The sequence below is a fragment of the Vulpes vulpes genome, chromosome 12, assembly GCF_048418805.1.
Source record: "Vulpes vulpes isolate BD-2025 chromosome 12, VulVul3, whole genome shotgun sequence".
NCBI classification, from domain to species: Eukaryota; Metazoa; Chordata; class Mammalia; order Carnivora; family Canidae; genus Vulpes; species Vulpes vulpes.
The window spans coordinates 125,038,397-125,062,526 of record NC_132791.1 but is presented as its reverse complement, the minus strand read 5'-3'; the positions used below and the strand labels follow the sequence as shown (position 1 = coordinate 125,062,526).

At 37.3% G+C, this 24,130-nt stretch overlaps 1 protein-coding gene across 1 annotated transcript in view; it reads left to right on the top strand.

The window, feature by feature from the left end:
* The window catches only part of DDX10 (DEAD-box helicase 10), a 252,620-nt gene that overhangs the window by 47,713 nt on the left and 180,777 nt on the right, over nucleotides 1-24,130 (top strand). The window contains exon 13 of the mRNA XM_026006796.2: nucleotides 1,609-2,074. Within this exon, the coding sequence (XP_025862581.1) occupies nucleotides 1,609-2,074 (466 nt within the window). The remainder of the gene's footprint in view (nucleotides 1-1,608; nucleotides 2,075-24,130) is intronic.

Genomic DNA, 24,130 nt, shown 5'->3' with positions numbered 1-24,130 from the left:
TGAAGACCTTTGCTTTTTATTGTTGATGTTTAGGAAAGGCAGAAAGTTAACTTCTGAACCTAAATTATTGATACAGTTTAATTTGGTGTTGTCACTTAATTTTTGTGGATGTTTAGATGTGTAATTTCCTTGATCTATAAATTGCCTTAGAAGCCCTTTGTTACCTAAAGCAGTGTTATGTATGTAGGATATAATAAATGATTTAAAAAACCATTTTCCTAAAGAAACATGTTTTGAATAGCTATTATGTATAGTTCATTGTGCTAGATGTTAAAATTATAGATGTATGTACTCCTACTTTAAAGGAGCTCCAAGTTTTAAGTAGCTAAGATAGAAACATAAATGCGATTGTAATACACTTTAAAGGAGCTCCAAGTTTTAAGTAGCTAAGATAGAAACATAATAAATGCGATTGTAATACACTGAGAGAAACGCTCTGGCAAATGATAGGTAGTGGCTGCTTGTGTGGCAGGCAGTATTTTAAGTGCATTGCTTCTATAAACTCATTTTATTCTTATAACAACCCTATGCTGTTGGTACTGCTCATGCCATTTTGCAAATAAGAAAACCAAGCATAGAGGTTAAGTAATGTCTTTTGGCCACAAAGCTAGTGTGTGACAGTCAGGATTTGAACCTCTGCAGTCCCATTTCTGAATGTATGCTTTATTGCCGTACCTCTCAGTTTTTTGGATCTTGTCTCCTAGCAAAGAGGCAATGGATTCATGTTATAATGTTGGCTGTTTATCATAGCAGGCCCGGCTTTAGGAGTTTATTTCCAGGCTGTTAGTGGGCACATAGGACGTGGGAAAGACCTGATCATAAAGTCAATCTTGATTTTAGAAAGGGAAAGTAATTTTTCTTTTCTTTTTTGGTCTTTTGTTTAGAAATCCTTTTTATTGTAGAAGAGATATTATTATTAAGTGACTATTATTAAGTGACTTATTAAGTGTTTATGAGGAGAGGACAGTGACAATGTGGGTTTATTCTTTGCAGAAAACTGTTCTGTCCTTTCATGTCTTTTTCCACATCCATGTCTTTTTCAGCTTTAGTATTTATGTTTCACAAAGTGTTTTCACATAGTTAGCAAGTCAGGTTGTTATGACAGTTGTGAGATGGGCCTGGTAGGTCCTGTTACCCTCTTTGTGGCAGCTGAAGCTGAGAGGTAAACTGGACATACGCAGATTTGGTACATGAGCTGTTCCCTTGTTTCTGGTCTTGTGTTTTTTGTTTTTTTGTTTTTTAAGATTTTATTTATTTATTTATGAGAGACACACAGAGGCAGAGATATAGACATTGGGGAACCCGATGTGGGGCTTGATCCTGGGACTCCAGGATCCCGCCCTGAGCCAAAGGCAGACGCTTAACTGCTGAGCCACCTAGATGTTCCGTGTTCTTTATTTTGTACCTTGTTAACCTCTTAATGAAAAATGATGTATCGCCAGTGTTTTCTGACAGGTGTTCAGTATTTTTTGGATCTGCTTTTGGATCACCTAACCTGTCAAGATTGAGTTGTATCTCAAAGAAGTGTTTTTATTAAAACTGTCACATGGTACCATAAGCACACCATCAGTGTCCTGAGATAACTATTTTCATTTGTTCATATTTAAGGTCTCTTGGTCTTGCTGTGGCACCACGGGTAAGATTTCTTCAGAAAATGCAGAAACAACCCACCAAAGAATTGATGGTGAGCCAAGATAATCAAGTAATTGAGCCAAGGGCTCCCTCCCTCACCAATGATGAAGTAGAAGAATTTAGGGCCTACTTCAATGAGAAAATGTCCATCCTTCAGAAAGGTGGGAGAAGACCAGAAGGGACAGAGTACACACTGGCTAATGGGATTAGTGATGAAGAGGAGGAAGAGAAGGAAGATGAGGAAGACCTGGAAGAGAAGCTGACAAAAGCAAAAGAGTCTCAGCCTCAATCTGTTCCTCGCACTGGGGAGGCCAAGGAAGCTTCTGGGCAATTCTTGGACAGAGATGAGGAAGAGGAGGAAGATGGACATGATGCTGATTTCTTTACAGTGAAGCGGCACAATGTATTTGGGTTGGATCTGCAGGAGAATAAAGCACTACAGGTAAGTTTACCACTAGTGGAGGGTCTTCTGTGATTTCCTGCCATTTCTTACCTTATGCTGCTTGTGGCCTTTGGGGGATTATGGAGGAAATAAGACCAGGAGAAATTTGTAGAATGACTTTCTTTGCAGTGAACTCTCCCCTCCTTCTCCATATTTAAAGATGGAATAGGTGCCTGAGAATTCTTCTTGTTTATAACTTTGGGAACTCTAAGAAGGCTGACAATTTTAATCTTCTCATTTATTGTTCTTCTGAGGCATATTTTAAAAGTAGCCAAAGTCATGGTTACAGGGTTATGGAAGGCAGGTGATGGGTTCTGTGGTTTATGGTGTGAGGATCCTTCACCATGATTCTACTTTCTGATTTAAATCATGATAGATGTTCCTTACAACAATTTAATCTTCCTAAGCAAGAGTTTTACTTTTAATGAGACGTTTGCTTTTGGGCACCAACCCAGTAGTATCTTAAATAGAAAGCCAGCACGTTTTAAAGGCCACTTATGAAGGTTTATTAAAAGTTTCATGTAGATACTTTGTTTCTCCATAGCTCCCTGATAGGAGAAATAAAAGGGATAATTCAGATGAAGCATCTGTTTTCTGGAGAATTTGTAGGTGTACAGTAAATGTATTTCTCCTTCCCTTCCCCTTCTTGTTCCCCTCCTGTTTTGTATATCTTTGCTTTTTTTTTTTTTTATCATTTCTTTAAAGCGAATTGAATAAAAAAAATGAAGCCAAACTCTTATTTTTTTATACAGTGTTCTGTATACAGTGTTCTGAGTAGTTTTGGAATACTAAATTTTGAACTTTGAAACTTGGATAGGTGTTTAAGTAACTAAATAAAAATCTTGGAAAGGTAGCACACATCCTTAATGAGTACTTAATATATAATTAGGCATTTTCTAAACATTGTCTCATTTGGTCCTTGAATAACCCTGTGAGGTAGGTACTATTTCACTATACAGGTAGAGGGAAAAAACAGCTAGGACACAGAGATAGTAAGATAGTGAGGTGCACAGCTTGTTACTAACATAGTTAGAATTTGTGCTTAAGTATTCTGATTTGATTGAACAAGAAAAGGAATGCTGAGCTTGTTTTTGAAGTGTGATTTATCACTTTTCCTTACAGAATTGATATACTTTGTGCAGTATGTGATAAATCTGTGGTTAACCTAAGGCCACAGAGATTTTCTCCTGTGTTTTCCTTGAGAGGTTTTATAGTTTTAGCACTTAAATTTTGGGCTAGGGTTTATTTTAGCTTAATATTTGTGTACATTGTGAGAGAAGGGTTAATCTTTAAAAAGAATTTGTTTTTAATGGATGTCTGATTGAACCAGTACCTTTTGTTAAGTAGTTCTTTTTCTATTCAATAATCTTGACCCTTTGTACACTGTTGACTATGTATTTGTTGGTCTTTTTGACTCACTTTCATTTCTATAGCCATCCTTTCATCAGTAACATCCATCTTTATCAACTTCACGGTAAATCTCAAATTAGGTAGTACAAGTCTTCCAACTGGATATTTAAAAAAATTTGTTTTGGTTCTTCTTGGACCATTTCCATGTAAGTTTTTGAATCATTTGGTTAATTGGTACAAAAACATCTTATATCTTTTTTGAGATTGCATTGAAATCTTTAAATCTGTTTGGGGAGTATTGATATTTTGAGTCTTCTGTTTGGGGAATATGGCCTGTCTTTCCATTTATTTAGGCCTTTTAATGTCTTTTTGTGTGGTTTTATAATTTTAAGTATGCATACTTCCATGTTTTTTCTTAGATTCATCTCTATTTCATTGTTTTCAATGTTATTATAAATTACACTTTTAAAATATAAATTTCTAATTCTTGCCAGTATATAGAAATACTGCCTTTTTTTTTTTTTTTGTATGCCAGTAATTCTAAACTGTCCTGTTGGTTCTAGTGGCTTTATTTTTGGAGATTCTTTGGGATTTTCTCTGTAGATGGTCATGGGGTTTGTGAAGAAAGATGGTTTCATTTCTTTTTTCTAAGTTGTGTGCCTTTTATTTCATTTTCTTAATTATACTGTATGTTGAGGAAGTGGTGGTGAGACTGGCCATCATTGTTCTGTTCCTGGTCTGTGAGAGGGAAGACATTCAGTCTTTTAGGATTACATCTGATGTTAGCTATAGGTTTTTTGTAAATGTCTTTATCAGGGTAGGAAGCTTCTGTTCTGTTAGTAGTTGGGCTGGTGTATTTATCAAAATGGATGGTAAAAATTTTGTCAGATCCTTTTTTCCCCCCAACTATTAAGGTGAACATATAGTTCTTTTGATACATTGATTTTATTTTTAATGTCAAACCAACCTTAAATTCCTATGATAAACTTTAGTCATGGTGTGTTTTATCTCTTGCAGGATTTTGCTTGCTAATATTTTGTTAAGGGTCTTTATTTCTGTGTTCATAAGGGATATTTGGCTTAATCTCTTCTAATGACTTTGGGACTGTGACACATTTTTAAAAGCTTTTGATACATTTTGCCAAACTATCCAAAGAGCAGTCATAGTCATTGTTTACCATATGAATTTCTTTCATTGGTTCTATTATTGAACATTATTCATTTATTTCACTTGTATAATTTTTGTGTATGTATATTATGTTTTACCTTGCTATGATACTGTTTTTTTCTGTTGATCTCCCAAGTGTCCTTAAACATTAGTTACTGTCTCTGGCTTTAATATTCCTTGTCACACAAAATTGTGTGTTGCCCTGCCTCCCTTACTGGATTCTGAATTCCTTGAAATTAATATCTTGCTGACTAGTAGTATGTGGTTAGGACTGGTACGGTGTCTAGTTCATGTTGAATTTCAAAGATGTTTCATGAATGAATGAGTGAATTACTGAAATTCTTATTCTTTCACTTTGATTGTTTTGTTTGCTCTGAATTTCATATAATTCATGCATGTGGGGTGTATTTTTGGAAATCTGTGTTTTGAAACTGTAAGATTTTGAAAATAGATAAAATTTATCAGCTTGACTACAAATGATTTAAAAGATATTGTTTAATTTTCTATAAACATGAGCATGAATAACTACCTTTTTTCTACTCATTAAATTATATATCTGTGCAGGCCAAGCTTTGGAATTTAGATAGTAGATGAACATACCTAATAGTGATACAAAGTTCTGGTTAAGAATACATTTGCATGGTATACTGTAAAAAGTCTGTCTTTAAAATACCTACATGGGGGCATCTGAGTGGCTCAGTCAGTAAAGTGCCTGCCTTCACCTCAGGTCATGATCTCAGGGTCCTGGGATTGAGCCCTGCGTTGGGCTCCCTGCTCAGCGGGGACCCTGCTTCTCCTGCTTCCACCTGCCACTCCCTCTGTTTATGCTCTCTCTGTCAAATAAATAAATAAAATCTTAAACTTACATGACTTTTTTTTTTTTAGATGTAATAAATTGGAGTATATGACCTCTATGTCAAATGTGAGGAACAGTTTGGGATAGCAGGATTTTGAGATGCTGATAAGAGAATGTTTTTTCTTTTTCTTCTGGCACATTCCCTAGTACACAGCCAGAGTTGGAATTATTGGTTCTTTGGCTGAAATAGAAATACAAAGGCTACTGCCTTTCACCGCCCCACCCTCACCTAGTCTTGCCAGCTTTACTTGTTATGTACAAGTAAAAAAAGGGAGGAGATTTGTTGAATCATTTACAGCTTGGAGCCAGTGGAGATGCACTGGATTGCAGATGACATGAGATTTGTTTAATAATCCTCATTGTCGTTGATAAAATAACGTGTTTGGTGTTTTAGCACATACAAAATTCTTAAAAGTTTTCATTTTGTCTTCATGACAGGAAAGGCAGATGATTTTTAAATTTCACAAAGCCTTTTAAATGACTTTTCCAAAGTCACAGTGGTGGAGTCAGTACTCAGAACCTATCTCTGATGCCAAATCACATTCTCCTTCTACTTTGTCCTGTTGCCTACCACAATTTGTACTTAGTTTATTTGCTCTAACTGGGTGGTGTCAGCATAACTGACAGCATTTTAAATAACTTTGTGCTGCCCATTGTGTGCAGAAATGTGGAATACAGAATTTATAGGTTTACCTCTTTAGACCTGAGCATGAATGGAGAGGTACCGAATTCCAGGTGCCAGCAATGTCTTCTGGAAGACTGCCTGTCATAGTCCTTTTCTGTTTGACAGGATCAAGGCATTATCAGAGAAACGGATATCCTTAGCACTGGAGAGCGAATCATGAGTGACAGAGCAGTTAAAGAGATGGGTAAGAGAGAGCCCAGCTGCCGTGATCACACACCAGGGCAGTAAGAGAAGGTTGGCTGATCTCCTGTCATAGGGAAGAAGTTTGTGTTTTGGCTAGTTTTATTGGCTGTTGGCTAGAAAGTTGACCTCCAAGGGAACAATGTTAGAGAAGAGTATAAAAATATGAAGTGATGAATCTGAAAATGATTTTAGAACATTTTCTTAAATATAAGAATGAAGTCTCCAAGCATATACTTTTTTCTGTCTCATTTTATAATTGTTTAGAGATGAGACTGATAGGTAGATTGCATTTTTAGTTCATCCACTTGCCTTTTTAAAGCCATCAGAAGAGTAAACCCAGGTCAGCCTTGAGATTTGAATGATACATATAGATAATTCTTTGTTTAGAGTAGAATCTATACTTTTTTTACTTGAAGTCTTACATTTTTGCATGAAAATTCTTGGTATTGCAAGAACTCCCTAGTGGTAAAGCAGAGATTAGCTGAAGATGTTACTATTATTTATAAGTATTCTCTTATGAAAGTATTCTAAAATTCTGAATCAAGATTCCGATATATGAGAACTGAAGTTTTTCTGCCTCTTGTGTCTATCTTTTCTCTCTTTTCCCCTTCCTTCTCCTTCCCTCTTGTCTTTTTTTTTTTTTTTTTCTTCCTTCCAGGAACAAAATTACAGAGAGCCTACTGGGTGCCAGGGATTGTTCTAGGGACTTAGTGAGTTTTAGATGCTTATACTTGAGTTAATGTGATAAAATTTACTAATTATTAAACCAAAATTCAGTAGAGAAATTCCAACTTTCTCTTCATTTATTTGTTATGCAACTAAATGTTTTAAAGCTCTGTTATTGGCACCTGGGAGAGAATTTGACCTGGGGGAGTTTTAAAGAATGGATAGGTGTGGGGTACCTGGGTGATTCAGTAGTTGAGTGTCTGCCTTTGACATAGGGTGTGATCCTGGGGCTCTGGGATCGAGTTCTGCATTGGGCTTCCTGCAGGGAGCCTGCTTCTCCCTCTGCCTATGTCTCTGCCTCACTCTGTCTCTCATGAATAAATGTATTAAATATTGGGGAAAAAAACCCAGATAAGTGTTCATAGGAGAAAACACTCTAAGCAAAGAATATAGAGTGAGAAAAACCATGACCATAAGAAAATACATGTTTATTTTTGGGGAACTGTTTTTGGTATGATGTTCAGTAGTTAGCCTTTCTGAGCCTTAGTGTCTGCATTTGTAAAATGGATCCAATAACAATGTCTACTTGGCAGAGTTATGATTAGACATAGAAAGCACCCAGCACAGTTGTGTACATAGAAGGAGATAGTTACCATTAGCTCTGATTTCCACCTGATGAAGTATAATAGGAACATACAAATAAGGGAGTGTTAAAATGTTGCCAATGCCATGGCCAGGCAGTATCTGAGGTAGTTGCTGGGGAAAAATAAGGCCTTTGTGTGAATCAGGGCCAGTTGTAGAAAGAAAAAGTGATGCATTTCATTTACTCCAGGTGTAATATCAGGAAACAAATTTGCTTTTATGATTATAGCATAGTTGATAGAGAATTTTTCACATTCTCAGTTTTGTGCATTGATCTGGAGTGCTAAACCCTACACTACTATCACAGGTCTAGTTGACATCACAGCCAAATATTTATGGAGAACTTGTAATTTGATATGACCAGGCTATTAGGCAAACACAGTACCTTGTAGGAATAAATTGATTGCTTATAAATAGAACTAAAAGTGTTATTAACAATAGATATTTATTTCATGTGGAATCATTAAATAAAATTATTATATTTTCTGGATGGGGAGTTCTTTCCAGTTACCTGGAAAATACTCTTGTGGATATTAATATTGTGCGGTATATTTCTAGAAGATACTATGTAGAAGATACTAGGTTATGGATTTTGCTTATATTTAAATACCCTTGATTTAAAAGAGGACATTAGAGGAAGTAATGCCCTTGTTTGGGGAATGATTGGGATGTACTGATAAACTGTTGTGGGAGAGTGTTGTTTTAGCTGTTTTTTTTTTTTTTTATCCCTATAATTATTTGATGTAAAATGAGATTGAACTATGGTAGCTTCTTTTCTGAAATTTCTTGCAGACGACTCAGTTTTTGTAAAAGAAATAGCAGGAAGAATGTCTGTTAGTTTTCTTTAATCTGTGCACTTTAATTATTGTATATTTAGTAAAATCTTATGACCATTTCATGTGGTATTACCCCCATTTTGCAGGTTAAGAAAAAGACTGAAACGTTCAGTTGCTTGCCTGATGTTTCACAGTTAGTGAAGTGAGATAATTAGAATTTGTACCTAGGCCCATCTGACAGGAGCCTTAGTGTGATTGTGCTTTTTTTTTTGTTTTTTTTGTTTTTGTTTTTTTGGGTTTTTTTTTTTGATTTGTGTCGTTTCTACATTTAGCAGTGTTTGTCTTCACTTCCCATGAGCACTGCCACTATTCTGCCCCAGCCCCTTAGTGCCTCAGACTTGGCGTGGGATGAACCTCATAATTGATCCTTATCGTTGTTCTTCCCCTGAGGTCCTCTGGGGATCCTCTGCAGACGGTTGTCAGGTTAGTATTTTTTTCACGTGGTTGAGTTTCCATGCTTCCTCTCATCTTTTCAAATGGGTTTTGTAAGCTAGCTGCTGCCCTACTACACCACCAGGCCATTCTTCCCAGTGTGAGTTTCCACTTAACCCTGAAGATTGTCACCATGCCAGCATTTCAGATCTTAGCTCCTGTTCAAGATGCAGTGCTGATCATGCCTCTTTCTTGAAACCAGCCTTTTACTTTATCTCACTGACATCTGGATTCCAATTTTCTATTTCACTAGCTTTTTTCTTTTTGACATTTCGTAATATACCTCCAGAAATGTCTTAATTTTATTCTGTATCAAGTGACTACTGAGGTTGCCATAACCTTTGTTTGCAAGGGTCTTATATTAATGCTTACTTGAATTAAACAGAAGGGAGAGCTCTTTAAGACCTACGAGTCAGGATTACTTTACTCTCCTCAATTTTTGGTACCATGAAGTGGTGGGATGACCTTAGATGTTGGATAGGTCAGAGTTGGTGTATATGCTTGTTGTGCCTAAGATTGCGAATCCAAGAAACCACCAAGGAGCTGACACCGATGCAAGTACACGAGGGTTTATTTACAAGCTCGAGCTTGGGTCCAAGTATACCCGACACAGTGGAGCAGGGACTTGGACCCCGAGGTTAAGAGGCGTAGCAGTTTTATAGGGGCCAGTGGCCAATGAGATTGTAACACACCCAGAAAGTTGCACAGTCATGTCGGTCCACACGCAGGTGGCCAATTGAATTACAATTTACCCTATAGTGACTACCTTTTGAACTAGCCCATCACTCTGGTCAGAATTGGCACGCAGGTTTGGTGAAGGCAGGGCTTACATTCTTTGGCGGCTAGGGGTTTCGCATTCCTATATGAGCCGGTTTCTGGTAAGGGTGTGCTCAGTGGCTTGACTAGGGTGGGGGAGTACCTTAAGCAATAAGCAGGTCATGTGGGGGTTATACAGGAGATGGCGGGTGTAGCACAAAATGGAGTTAGTCCTGCACTGCTTGTCCAGGGGTAGGGGATTTTTGTTAAATTCCTTGGGTCCCACAATGCTCTTTTGTCTTCCTGGAGGTGCCTTTTCTTTTTCTTGTTTCTGTTCTTAATTCTTTGTCATTCAAGCTTCATTCCAATTCCAAAAGTTGTTGTGTGATTTGAAAGTTAGATGTACATACTGAGTTGGTATATAAATATGTTTTCCATCCTTCTCTATTTGAATTTTTTATGCCTATGGTTTCCTGAAGACATAAATTGACAGTGGAAAGCTAAAAGCTTTTGGCTTGATAGTTATTCTTTCACATACTGAATCATTGTTGTATCAACAATATTTTGATTTTTTTTCCCTCTTCATTTCCTACTTTTATCTGTCCTCAATAGTGAAAGCATCTGCTGGCTACAGAATTCTTTTCTTTTTTTTCTTTCTCTCTATTTTTTTATTTTTTATTTTTTTAATAATAAATTTATTTTTTATTGGTGTTCAATTTGCCCACATACAGAATAACACCCAGTGCTCATCCCGTCAAGTGCCCCCCTCAGTGCCTGCCACCCAGTCACCCCTCCCCCCCGCCCTCCTCCCCTTCCACCACCCCTAGTTCGTTTCCCAGAGTTAAGAGTCTTCCATGTTCTGTCTCCCTTTCTGAGATTTCCTACCCATTTCTTCTCCCTTCTCCTCTGTTCCCTTTCACTATTATTTATATTCCCCAAATGAATGAGACCATATGTTTGTCCTTCTCCCATTGACTTATTTCACTTAGCATAATACCCTCCAGTGCCATCCACCTCGGAGCAAATGGTGGGTATTTGTCATTTCTAATGGCTGAGTAATATTCCATTGTATTCATGTACCACAGCTCCTTTATCCATTCATCTTTAGATGGACACCGAGGCTCCTTCCACAGTTTGGCTATTGTGGACATTGCTGCTAGAAACATCAATGAGACTGAAGAAAGAGAAATTAAGGAGTCAATCCCATTTACAATTGCACCAAAAAGCATAAGATACCTAGGAATAAACCTAACCAAAGAGGTAAAGGATCTATACCCTAAAAACTATAAAATACTTCTGAAAGAAATTGAGGAAGACACAAAGAGATGGAAAAATATTCCATGCTCATGGATTGGCAGAATTAATATTGTGAAAATGTCAATGTTACCCAGGGCAATTTACACGTTTAATGCAATCCCTATCAAATTACCATGGACTTTCTTCAGAGAGTTAGAACAAATTATTTTAAGATTTGTGTGGAATCAGAAAAGACCCCGAATAGCCAGGGGAATTTTAAAAAAGAAAACCATAGCTGGGGGCATCACAATGCCAGATTTCAGGTTGTACTACAAAGCTGTGGTCATCAAGACAGTGTGGTACTGGCACAAAAACAGACACATAGATCAATGGAACAGAATAGAGAAGCCAGAAGTGGACCCTCAACTTTATGGTCAACTAATATTCGATAAGGGAGGAAAGACTATCCACTGGAAGAAAGACAGTCTCTTCAATAAATGGTGCTGGGAAAATTGGACATCCACATGCAGAAGAATGAAATTGGACCACTCTCTTTCACCATACACAAAGATAAACTCAAAATGGATGAAAGATCTAAATGTGAGACAAGATTCCATCAAAATCCTAGAGGAGAACACAGGCAACACCCTTTTTGAACTTGGCCACAGTAACTTCTTGCAAGATACATCCACGAAGGCAAAAGAAACAAAAGCAAAAATGAACTATTGGGACTTCATCAAGATAAGAAGCTTCTGCACAGCAAAGGATACAGTCAACAAAACTAAAAGACAACCTACAGAATGGGAGAAGATATTTGCAAATGACATATCAGATAAAGGGCTAGTTTCCAAGATCTCTAAAGAACTTATTAAACTCAACACCAAAGAAACAAACAATCCAATCATGAAATGGGCAAAAGACATGAAGAGAAATCTCACAGAGGAAGACATAGACATGGCCGACACGCACATGAGAAAATGTTCCGCATCACTTGCCATCAGGGAAATACAAATCAAAACCACAATGAGATACCACCTCACACCAGTGAGAATGGGGAAAATTAACAAGGCAGAAGACAACAAATGTTGGAGAGGATGTGGAGAAAAAGGAACCCTCTTACAGTGTTGGTGGGAATGTGAACTGGTGCAGCCACTCTGGAAAACCTGTGTGGAGTTTCCTTAAAGAGTTAAAAATAGACCTGCCCTACGACCCAGCAATTGCACTGTTGGGAATTTACCCCAGATACAGATGCAATGAAACGCCAGGACATCTCTGTCTCTTTAAGTAGGCTTCATGCCCAGTGTGGAACCTAACGTGGGGCTTGAATTCACAACCCTGAGATTAAGACCTGAGCTCATATCAGAGTCCAGTGCTCAATGGACTGAGCCACCCAGGCACCCCTGACTACTGAATTTTCTAGTGCCTTAATTTTATAGCCTAACTTTTGGAAACTATTTTTAATCACTGTATGTTTATCTTCATTTTAAAGTAGAGGTAAGGAAAGAAATGTGAAATTGGTCAGGTTATTCTTGAGGGCCTAATTACAGCCCTTGAACTTGATTGTTAGGATAATCAGAGATAAGGAGCTTTTAAAAGTCATCAACTTGTTTGATGGTTGTTTGTATTTATAGCTGTAATAAATGTAACTGTAGAGGATTTAGCCTAATATAGCAGGTACCTTTGTTACGAATAGGTTAGTTTCCAAAATGCTGTTTGTAGGATGCTTTGTTCTTAAGCCTTAGCAGTCTATATATATATACTTACCTAAAGCTTTTTAATGGGAGGACTGTATTTATGGAAGCACTGGATTTTACTCATCATGTTCTCTTCACATCTTAAATTTCCTTGAACATAATTCTGTTTATATTGTTCTATTCAATATATGTTTTTGGAATAGCTTCAAAAATATATGCTGAATCTAAGTCCAAGGCAGCAGCTGAAACAGTGCCGGGTGACAAGCAAGGTTAAACCACCTTTGATGGGGGATCCCTGGGTGGCTCAGTGGTTTCACGCCTGCCTTTGGCCCAGGGCGTGATCCTGGAGTCCCGGGATCGAGTCCCGCGTCAGGCTCCTGGCATGGAGCCTGCTTCTCCCTCTGCCAGTGTCTCTGCCTCTCTCCCTCTCTCTCCTCTCTCTCTATGTCTATCATAAATAAAAAAAAATAAATAAATATTAAAAAAAAAAATAAATCACCTTTCGTGTAAAGCTTTGCCATGAAAGTTTGCATTTCAGGTGAAATGGAGGCTTATTAAACGAGGGCTTCATGGTTATTTATTTATTTATTTATTTATTTATTTATTTATTTATGAAAAATTACTCGCTAGATACTTAATGAACACCTCAGTTGCTAAGTACCAGGTGTTGAGAATGTTAACAACATTCCCTGCTCTTATGGAGCTTAAATTGTAGTGGAGGAAGATGGACCAAAAAATAGGTGCATGTGTTGTGGAAAAAATGAAACAGAGTAGTTGGGAGGCAGGGCTCAAGGGGTGGGGTGTTACAGCTTCAAATAGAATGGTCAGAGGCCCCTCCCTGGGATCCTGTAAGGCATTTTTCTGCCATTGCTGGGTTAAGACCTTGATTGATTTTTAAGCACTGGAAAGATTACTGTGCTCTCTCCATCCATATGTAATTTGAAACAAAAAATATACTAAATTTTGCAACGAAAAAAGTCCCTAAGTTCTGATTTTTTCCATAATGACCACTTTATTGCTTTTGTAGAAATATATTATTTCACAAACATTTTAAAGTATTGTGGCTTGGCTGGTGCCCTGAGCATGTGTGATTTGCTGGTTGGTTGTTGGAACCTGGGAGCTAGACTGGGTAGAGAATGTAGAGAATTCAGACCCTTCTGGGATCCCTGCTAGCAAGTTAATTGGCCAGAGCAGTGGCACTTCAGTAAAGTTTGGTGGGAAGAGGGATGCCTGTACATTAAGAAAGGCCAATTTTTTACAGTAAACAGTTAAGTGTAAGTATCACCTGTATACAGTTGATGTTAAAAGCAGAACAAAACCAAAAGAGCCAGCTCTTTTACCAGCAAAATGAATTTATTCAGGAATTTATTAGAATAATTGCAATTCAGGACAGAAAAAGTATGACCAAGGGGCACTGGGTGGCTCAGCCAGTTAAGCACCTGACTCTTGGTTTCATCTCAGGTCCTGAGATGGAGCCCCTTCTGGATCTGTACTGGCTGTGGAGTCTTTTGGGATTCTCTCTCTCTCTTTCTGTCCCTCCCTACTCATGTGTGGATGCTCTCTCAAAAATAATAAAAAAATAAAGAAAACTGCTGACAAAGCATAAACATTTCAGAGAACAGAGGAAAGGAGGAAGTTGGGAGAGGCTGTTTTGAGGAGTTTCTGGTGATGATGGCTTCTCCTTGGCCCAGTATGTAGGTTTCTCATTGACTGGGCTATTGCTGGGCAAGGAGAACTTCTTCCTTCCTCCTGACTGGCACGTAAAATAAGTTTTCCTATGGTTTGTGATGTGATTGGTGGTGCTTGAGTGCTCCCCTTTCTACGCTCCCTGACTCCATCATAAAGGAGGTTTCCTTTACCTTTGATAGTAGTTACAAGAATAAGATCAGTATGCTGACTTCACGATGGCTTAAATTTTGAAAGCTTTCATGGTAGTGTTTCCCAAGCTATGTTTTCTCAAGGCCTAATTGTTTATTTTCCAATCCATCACAGACCAATAATGCTATAGAACATTAAAGAAAAATTGCTAAGGTAAAATGACCCTTTCTTTGTTTTCTGGCTCTACCTCTACGTTTTTTGCCATCTTTGCTTTCTTTCTCTAGGCTAAATGGTTTTCCTTTTAATTTTGGATCAGAGTTACCTTCTGTATTTCTTTTTCTTGTTGGCAAATCTTCTGTTTATATGGGTGTAGTAGAATACAGTGTTGTAGGGTATTTGTGTAATGAATGATGCTTAATGAATGGAACGTACTATTTGTCATTTAGAAAATTGTGCAGTTTCTCTATAACCCTACCATGTCTTCTGGATTATTTTTGATGGGTGGGATTTGGCTCTGTGAGGGACACCACCACACCTGGGGTATGAGGCTTCTTTCATCCCTTGTGGTACTGGATTCCCTTTTTAAATTGGGTGCTCACCTCTTCAAAAAAGGAAGGAAGAAAGATTAAGGGGAAGAACTGGTAAATTGGTCTTTGGTAAGTACGTTGACTGTGAAAGAAATGTAGTCAGATAAAACTCCTTGAGACCAGGTTCCATTTCTTGCTTGTTGCTGCATGGTCTGCAGCATCTTTCACCTGGTAGACACTGCTTGTTTCTAGTTTGGGGTCATTCTCTTTCAAAGTCTCTCCTACAGGTATTCATCAATAGCACTTTCATCTCTAGTATCAAAATAAAGCAATAATGTGACTTCCTAAACAAGTCATGATTGGAAACATCTACAATGAAGTTTTAATAAGCTGAATTTTTCAAGTTGGGAGTGTTTCACTATGGGACAAAAAGTTTATCTCTATTAAACAGGTAGTGGATTATCAATCTCTGGACATTTCTACCTCCAGACAGCTATTGCTATTTTTGGTTTGTTTTCCTTTCTTCTTTTAGCTTGCCTGGTGGTTGTTAGAATAAAGGTGACAGACGGTCCTGATATAGTGTTGGACAGAAAATCTGCTGGTTTTTGTTTGGCATTATAAATGATTGAAAACAGAATGATATTTTGTTACAGTTTAATAAAGCCAACACAGTAGTGATTCTTACAGTGCATTAATTTTAAGCTCCAGAAACAAGTGCCTTAATAAATGTCCCTGGAATATATGAAGAAAATCCTAAGCATTAGGCGTGCATGAGATAGAAATCACATATTGCAACTTTTCTGAAGCACATAAAGGATGCAGTTCATATTTTCATGGATAATCTCCCTTGATGCAGTTTTCCTTACCGTTGATCTGCTTCCTCCCCATCCCTCACTTTGGTGGAATAAATGAATCACTTAATTTCTTAGTAGCAGTTACTCTAGAGCCTGCCTCCAAATAATAATTCCTAAGTTTGTTTTCTAAATTAAAAAGGCATATTTCCTATTACATCTTTTGGATAGTCATGATTAGAATAATTCTGCCACCTGCACGAATTTTCATATCTGCTGATTTTTGTTATGGAAAGCAGCAGAGCAAAAGAATGCTTTCTTCCTTGCTGTGATTCCTAATTTTGGAAGGTACACTAATTTCAGAATGTTTGATATAGGAAATGGTTGCATATTCCAATCTCACTTAGTAAGAACTTGCTAAATTATCTGTTCTCTCCTGTGGTTTGGTTCAGCATTGTTTTATTTTCTTTATATCTCTTGATCTGTCAAGACTGTTTTTTTAAAAAAATATTTTATTTATTCATTCATGAGAGACACAGAGAGAGAGAGGGGGGCAGAGACATAGGCAGAGGGAGAAGCAGGCTCCATGCAGGGAGCCTGACATGGGACTTGATCCCAGGGCCCCAGGATCGTGCCCCAAGCCAAAGGCAGACACTTAACCTCTGAGCCACTCAAGCGTCCCATTTTTTTTTTTTTTTAGACTGTTTTTTCCTAGCTGCAGACATCTCCATAAAGTAGAACTTTACAAATCAAAGACTAGGTAAAATTCTATTAGGCTCTGTCCTCCCCCACTACACCTTCTCTGATTGATTTTTTTTTTTTAAGGGATCTGTAAAGCTAGCTTTATGTGGCTTTTTTTTTCCTTAGTAGTTTCTTTTTGTCTTTTTTTTTTTTTTTTAAAGATTTTATTTATTTATTCATGAGAGAGACACACAGAGAGAGGCAGAGACACAGGCAGAGGGAGAAGCAGGCTCCATGCAGGAAGCCCGACGTGGGACTCGATCCAGGGTCCCCAGGATCACATCCTAGGCTGAAGGCGGCACTAAACCACTGAGCCACCCGGGCTGCCCTCCTTACTAGTTTCTATTAAGGGTTGTTACTTGACTCAGCTTCAAGCACACTTGTATTGTTTTTTTAATGAGTGTTTTTAGAAATAATATTGATTTCTAACTTTCCCTCTTTCACAATAAGAGGGAAAAAGTATTTAATTCCCCAAAACTATGCTATCAGGCAGGCTTCAGGACACTGTTTGGTTTCTAGCCCTAAAATTTCTTACCTATTTGGTAAGGCCCTAAAATGGAGGGGATTTATGTTTGCTGGGACTGAGTAGGTGCTTCAAAGTGTGCTTCCTCAGCTGCCTGCGCTTAGCAAGCTCATAGCCCTGAACATGCTGCACTTTCATATTGTTTGTTTTCCCTGCCATACTATATACCTTTATGAAGGCAGAGAATGTGTGTCATTCTTTTTTGTGTTTGTATCCATCAGGATTGCCTATCACTGTAGTGGGTTCTCAGTAGCTATTTGTTGAATGGAATGGGTGAATGATAAGTAAATTAGTAGAACCTTCTAAATTGAAATCTAGTTGACTTTTTATCTGTTTATTCAGATTCCTTTCCCCAGTTTGAGACTATACCACATTCTCTCAACCTGAGAAAACCAGAATTTAGAGCAGTACATCTGACAACTGTGAAATTTTCATTCTTTTTTAGTTCATATGCTGTGTTCATAAAGCATCATATACTAAATCGTAAGTTTCAAGATATTTAAAAGGGTTGGATTCATACACAGTATATATATTGATTACAACTGAGTCAAAATAGAAATCAGTAAGACATCTAGGAAGACCCCCAAGTACTAGTAAAACTAAATCCGATTAAGGTTTGAAGAAGTGAATGTCTTTGCTTAGTACCTATTACTGGCTTTTCAGCGCTAATATTGTCATGGATGTTCATTTTTAAAAGTGAGATAAGAATACAGAAGAACACAGAATGGGTGGCATATGAACTATTGAAATCTACATCTGAATTCCTCCCAGCTTTATTGAGATATAATCATGTGGATGTTATTAGAGGCCAGAGTATGATGTCGTAGGACTCCATTACTGCATACAGTTTGTGAAGTAGAGATTTGTTACAGGTACCCCCTTTTTTTAAAATTTATTTTTAGAGAGCAAAAGAAGGCATATATGAGCCAGAGGAAGAGGGAGAGAGAGAATTGCAGGCAAGCTCCACATTCAGTATGGAGCCATCTTCGGGGCTGGATCTCATGACCCTGAGATTATCACCTGAGCTGAAATCAAGAGTTGGATACTTTTTTTTTTTTTTTTAAGATTTTATTTATTTATTCATGAGAAACACACACACAGAGAGAGAGGCAGAGACACAGGCAAATGGGGAAGCAGGCTCCATGCAGGGAGCCAGATATGGGACTCGATCCCAGGATTCCAGGATCACACCCTGCACCAAAAGCAGGTGGCTAAACCGCTGAGCCACCAGGGTGTCCCAAGAGTTGGATACTTAACTGAGCCACCCAGTCACCCCTGGGGTATTTTAATTCTTTCAAGTTGACGTGTATACTGTTATTCATGAGAATCTTCATTTAAGGAACAGGGAGTTACTGCCTTATGTATTTCACTATTCAAGTTTGTTAGTTTACTGAGAGGTTGCAGGTTTTATCAAGTTGAAATTAAAGGTTCTCTTGATGTTTAAAGGTCAAAGGACTGATTCTCTTTTGTTATGCTTGAAAGAGAGAAACCATATAATCTTATTAAATGTTCCCTTTAAATGCTTGGCTTTGTCTCCAAGCTTCTTGGAGGTGTCACTGCTATAATTTTTTTTCTGTAAATGTCAATATATAGAGAGTGTATAAGAAGACATAAAGTAAACTGTGGCTGAATCACATTGAATATGTTGAATTTCATTAATAAAATCAAATTATGAAAGAAATCACATAAAAACTTTTTAATGATCATTTAAAGAGTGCAGAGTTTCAAGCAGGTGTTACTTTGATTAAAATTATTCTTACCTGCAAATGGATTATTAAAATAGTCGTTTGTACTTTTTGTTAACAAAGGTTTTTGTTTTTTTGGTAAGAAAATTAGGTTAAACAAGTATTTAAGAACTGTATTTTCCTGACATTCTACATTGAATTAATTAGTTGGAAATACGATGATTCAGTAAGTACTCTGTAAAAGTAATTTTTATCTTGAGCTTGTAATTTCTTTTTTTATAGAAGAAACAATCATGATTAGTATAATCAAAGCTAAAATAAAATTGCAGAATCTGTATGAAGTACAGCTGTTACTTTGAATGTTGTGGTTGATGGAAATAAGAAGCCATATTGAGATTCTGATATGAAAGATCCTACTTGAGAAATTGACTGTCATTGTTTTCTTCTTTAGAAACAATCAGAAAAGCTAACCTCAAAGAAATCTTTTGTTTTAGTGTGTTTAGCAGTGACTGTTGTTTATAATACCATTACCAGCTTGGTTTGTCCTTCTTTTAGTATTGACTAAGCAGATATACTTTGGGTTGATTTATACTTTAAGGTTCACCTGACAAATGTGATTATAGAGAATGGGAGATCTGAATTATAAGTTTTCTACTAAGAATTTATAGGATATTGAACTACTCACACAACTGTGCTGTAAATTTGTTTCCCTGTTGTGTAGGGTTCCTCACATTCTGTGTCACTGTTACCCTCTTGTCTCCTGCCATGGGCCCTTTTACAGTCTGATAGTGCCTATAGACCCTACTCAGTACTGTGTCAAATGCATAAGATAAAATACATAGAATTACTTGGTACAGAGTTCATGGCCACACCCTTCTCCCTTTTCTCATATATCAACTGCAGATGATGAGGTTTTGTTATAGGAGGAATTGAGTTAGATGGACTCCTCTACTACTTCAAGTCTTTGATTCTAAACTGTGGAGAGTCTCTTGATGAAATATCTTAAAGTAATTCAGAAATCTCTTACATTATAATTTATTGTGATTCTTTAGATATCCTATAAACTACCCATCTCTAGTGGCCTTCAATATTTTGTGTTACAATACATGGCCTGTTTACTTATTTATAAACGTTGAAACATTTATAATGGGCAGTGAATATATTAAACTCTTCCAGCATCCATTTGAGTCTAACATAATGCTAGGAATATAAAGCAAAACAGAAGGTCCTTTCTGTCATGGGATGTCAAAATGTAGTTTGGGAGATCTCTACATCCTAAAACAACACCAGGCTTAAAGTGATTAAGAAATTAGTGAAAACACACAGAGTGTAAATCAGAAATATTTTACTCAAAAGCTAAGTAGAGTTATTTTCATACCATGAAACCTTAATTATATGGTCAAATTTCTTCTTCTTTTTTTTTTAAAGATTTTATTTATTCATTTATCACACACACACACACACACACACACACACACACACACACACACAGGCAGAGACAGAAGCAAGCTCCATGCAGGGAGCCTGATGCAGGACTCAATCTTGAGTCTCCAGGATCAGGCGCTGGGCTGGAGGTGGTGGTAAACCGCTGAGCCACCTGGGTTCTCCCTATATGATCAAGCTTCTAATGAGTGTTGTAGACTTCAAGTTTAAGAGTTCCTCATCATCTGATGAATAGAGGTGGGGAAGACTTCCCCAAAATAGAATTATATAGATTCTGAAGAACGGAGCAGATGGGTTTTTTTTTTTCAGCTTTATTGAACTATAGTTGACCAATGAAATTGTAAGATATCTAAGGTATACAGTATGATTTAATTTATGTATATATTGTGGAAGGACTTCTCTCATGGAGAAATTCACTTTTATCACCTCTTGATTGATTGATTGATTGATGTGTGAGAACATTTAAATTCTGCAGACTTAGCCAATTTCATTTATACAATACATCAACTATAGTCAACTAGTTACATTAGATCCTCAGCTTTTATTCCTTGTATAACTGGAAGTTTGTACCTTTCTATCAACCATTCCCTGTTTATCCCACCCCTTAGCCCCTTGAACTATTTTTCTTCTCTCTTGCAGTGACTATTTTTATGTGGAAGTATTAGAAATACAGTTGTGCAGGGTATTCAAGTTTAATCAGATTAAATGCTTATTTGCTCTTGTTATGCATACTCAACCCAAGATTGAGAAAAAAGCAGAGTTGTCCTAATACTGCCTTCAGCAAGTCAGTGTTTGGGGTATCTGCCACCTATTTTTGCTGTTTTCTTCACCTTTTCTCCTGTGGGATGAATTGGGTAGAGGTGGCCCACCGAGTAAAATACGTAGAGCCTTGATGAAATTCACAGATGTCACCACCTGATAGCATGAACATCCAGTAGTATTTTATCTGATAGCCAGTGATGTATATTGTGTATTATTGGATCTTTCTTGATGTACTTAGTCTATTTTGAATCCATAACTGATGAATATCATGGTTCAGTTGGAGTACTTCTGTTGTTTTTGTCTAACAACCTCATTGGATTGGCACATGCCATGTGATATTCTTTGTGGGATGATCAGAGTGGAGAAAACTTGTGTTCATTTGAAGTGGTTTTGTATTTGTCACAGACATATTCTGTTACTTCTAAAGTTGAATTTGTAGAAAATTGCAAAACAGATGTTTTCCCAGCACCAAACAATAAATGTAGCCTAACGTTTCTGCCATTTTTGTCAGCATAATAATTTTTATATTACTTAGGTAATTCAGTGTTATTTTTTTTGATGCTAGATTTTGAGTCAGTACTAGGCAATCAATGAATATCACAGGGACAGTTCCATTTTTCTTCTTGGGGTCTGGCACATGAAAGGTGCTAAATAAATGTTTGCTGGATTGAATTCTGGTAGCCAGTCTAGGGTGTTGGAAAATGTACAGCTCTTTATCGTAAACTAGAAATGTGTTTTATATCTATTACCAGCGACTATTAGCAGTCTTTATTTCAGAAGGGAGAACTTTATAATAAATAATAATTAGTACAAACCAAATAATATAATTGAATAGCAGGACTTGAGTATTTATTAAAAATTTATAGCTTAATCAAAAGGCATAGACCCTATGTAATTACTAAAATGCTTATCCTTGGCTGGATAAAGACTATTTAAATAGAACCACTGATTTTTTTTTTTAAGATCTTGTTTATTTATTTGAGAGAGAGAGAGAGAGAGAGCGAGAGAGCGCGCACCTGCACAAGAGGGGGGAGAGATAGAGGAGAGAAAAAATCCCAAGAAGTATGGATCTGATGTGGGGGGCTTAATCCCATGACCTCGAGGTCATGACCTGACCCAAAACCAAGAGTTAGACATTTAACTGACTAAGCCCCCCAGATGCCTCTGCAACCTCTGATTTTTGATTTTTTAAATTTGCTGTATGCTTATTTTTAGATTAAAAGAAATAACAGTAAAATATAGATTCATAAACATACAAACAAATCTACAAAACATAGTCATCCACTCCAATGTGGATAAACATTACAAAAAGAAGCAGCAGCCAGCCCTATTATGTATATTTTATCCTTACAAGGATTTATAAAACAATGAAAACATATTTTGTTAGGTGTTAAAGGAACTCCCAAATGGCCGTTCTTCATCTGTGTTTCAAATTTTCATTGGTTATGTTTTTATACATATAAACAATTTTTCTTCTTTCTTCCTTTTTCTTTTCTTTCTTTTCTTTTCTTTTCTTTTCTTTTCTTTTCTTTTCTTTTCTTTTCTTTTCTTTCTTTTCTTTCTTTCCTTTCTTTCTTTTCTTTCTTTCTTTCTTTCTTTCTTTCTTTCTTTCTTTCTTTCTTTCTTTCTTTCTTTCTTTCTTTCTTTCTTTTTCTCGATTTTATTTATTTATTCATGAGAGACAGAGAGAGAGAGGCAGAGACACAGGCAGAGGGAGAAGCAGGCTCCATGCAGGGAGCCTGACATGGGACTCGATCCCGGGTCTCCAGGATCACACCCTGTGCTGAAGGCAGAGCTAAACCGCTGAGCCATGTGGGCTGCCCAAAACAGTTTCTTTCATTGCACTTCACAGGTACTATGTTTTTTTAAATATTGAAAGTTTGTGGCAACTTGTGTCCAGTAAACCTGTTGATGGCCATATTTCAGCAGCAATTTTTCAACTTTGTGTGTCTGTGTCACATTTTGGTAATTCTTGAACTATCTTCTGCTTTGTCATTATTATATTTGTTGTTGTGATCTGTGATCATCAATTTTTGCTGTTACTGTTGTAACTACTTTGGGATGCCACAAACTATGTCCACTTAAGATGGTGAACTTAATCCATAAATGTTTTGCATATTCTCACTGCTCTGTTGACCCACTCTTTCCCTGTCTCTCTTCCTCTTTGGGTCTCCTATTCCTGAGACACAGAAATGTTGAAATAAGGCCAGTTAACCCAACAGTGGCCCCTAGGTGTTCAAGTGAAAGGGAGAATCACATCTTTCACTTTAAATCAGAAGCTAGAAATGATTAAGCTTTGTGAGGAAGACATGTCAAAAGTCAAGATGGGCCAAAAGCTAGGCTTCTTGCACCAGTTAGCCAGGTTGTGAATGGAAGGAAAAGTTCTTGAAGGAAATTAAAAGTGCTACTCCAGTGAACACGTGAATGATAAGAAAGCCAAACTGCCTTATTGCTCGTATGGGGAAAGTTTGAGTGATCTGGATAGAAGATAAAATCAGCCACAGCATTTCCTTAAGCCAAAGCTAATTTAAGAACAGGACCCTAACTCTCTTCAATACTCTTGACAGTGGAGAGAGGTGAGGTAGCTGCAGAAGGAAGCTCGCAGATGTTGGTTTATGAGGGTTAAGGAAAGTGGTCCCTATAACATCAAAGTTCAGGTGAAGCAGCAAGTTCTCCGTGAGATCTAGCGAAGAGAATGGGAGATGTTGCTAACCTTAAAAACTGCCAGTTATTTTATTAGCAAATGTGTTTATTTGGAAATAACAGAGAACTGCAATCTGGGACAAGCAAACTAAGCCAAAAACTATAGGCAAGTTGGCAGAACAAGAGGAAAGCTCTTCTATAGGAGAAAGGGGTAAGTTGGGAAGGCTGTCATAAATAAAAGTCCATTGGAGTAAACTGGGAGCTGGAAGCATGGTGGCTTCTCATTGGCTTGCTTGTTGTTGGGGCAACAGGAAAGTCTTTCTTCCTCCTACTAGGATAAAGTAGTATTTGTGGGCAAGGTCCCTCTCTTGGATTTGCAGTTGACATTAAGTGGTAGGGTGTGAGAGCTCTTCCTGCCTAACCTCCTGACTCCATGTTAGTGAGATTTTCTATTATTAATTTTCACAGTGTGACACTAAGCAGATTTTCAGTGTAGATAAAACAGTCTTCTTTTGGAAGAAGATGCCATTTCAGATTTAGCTGGAGAGTAGAAGTCCATGCCTGGATTCAAAGCTTGAAAGTACTGGCTGATGCTCTTGTTAAGGGCTAATTCAGCTGGT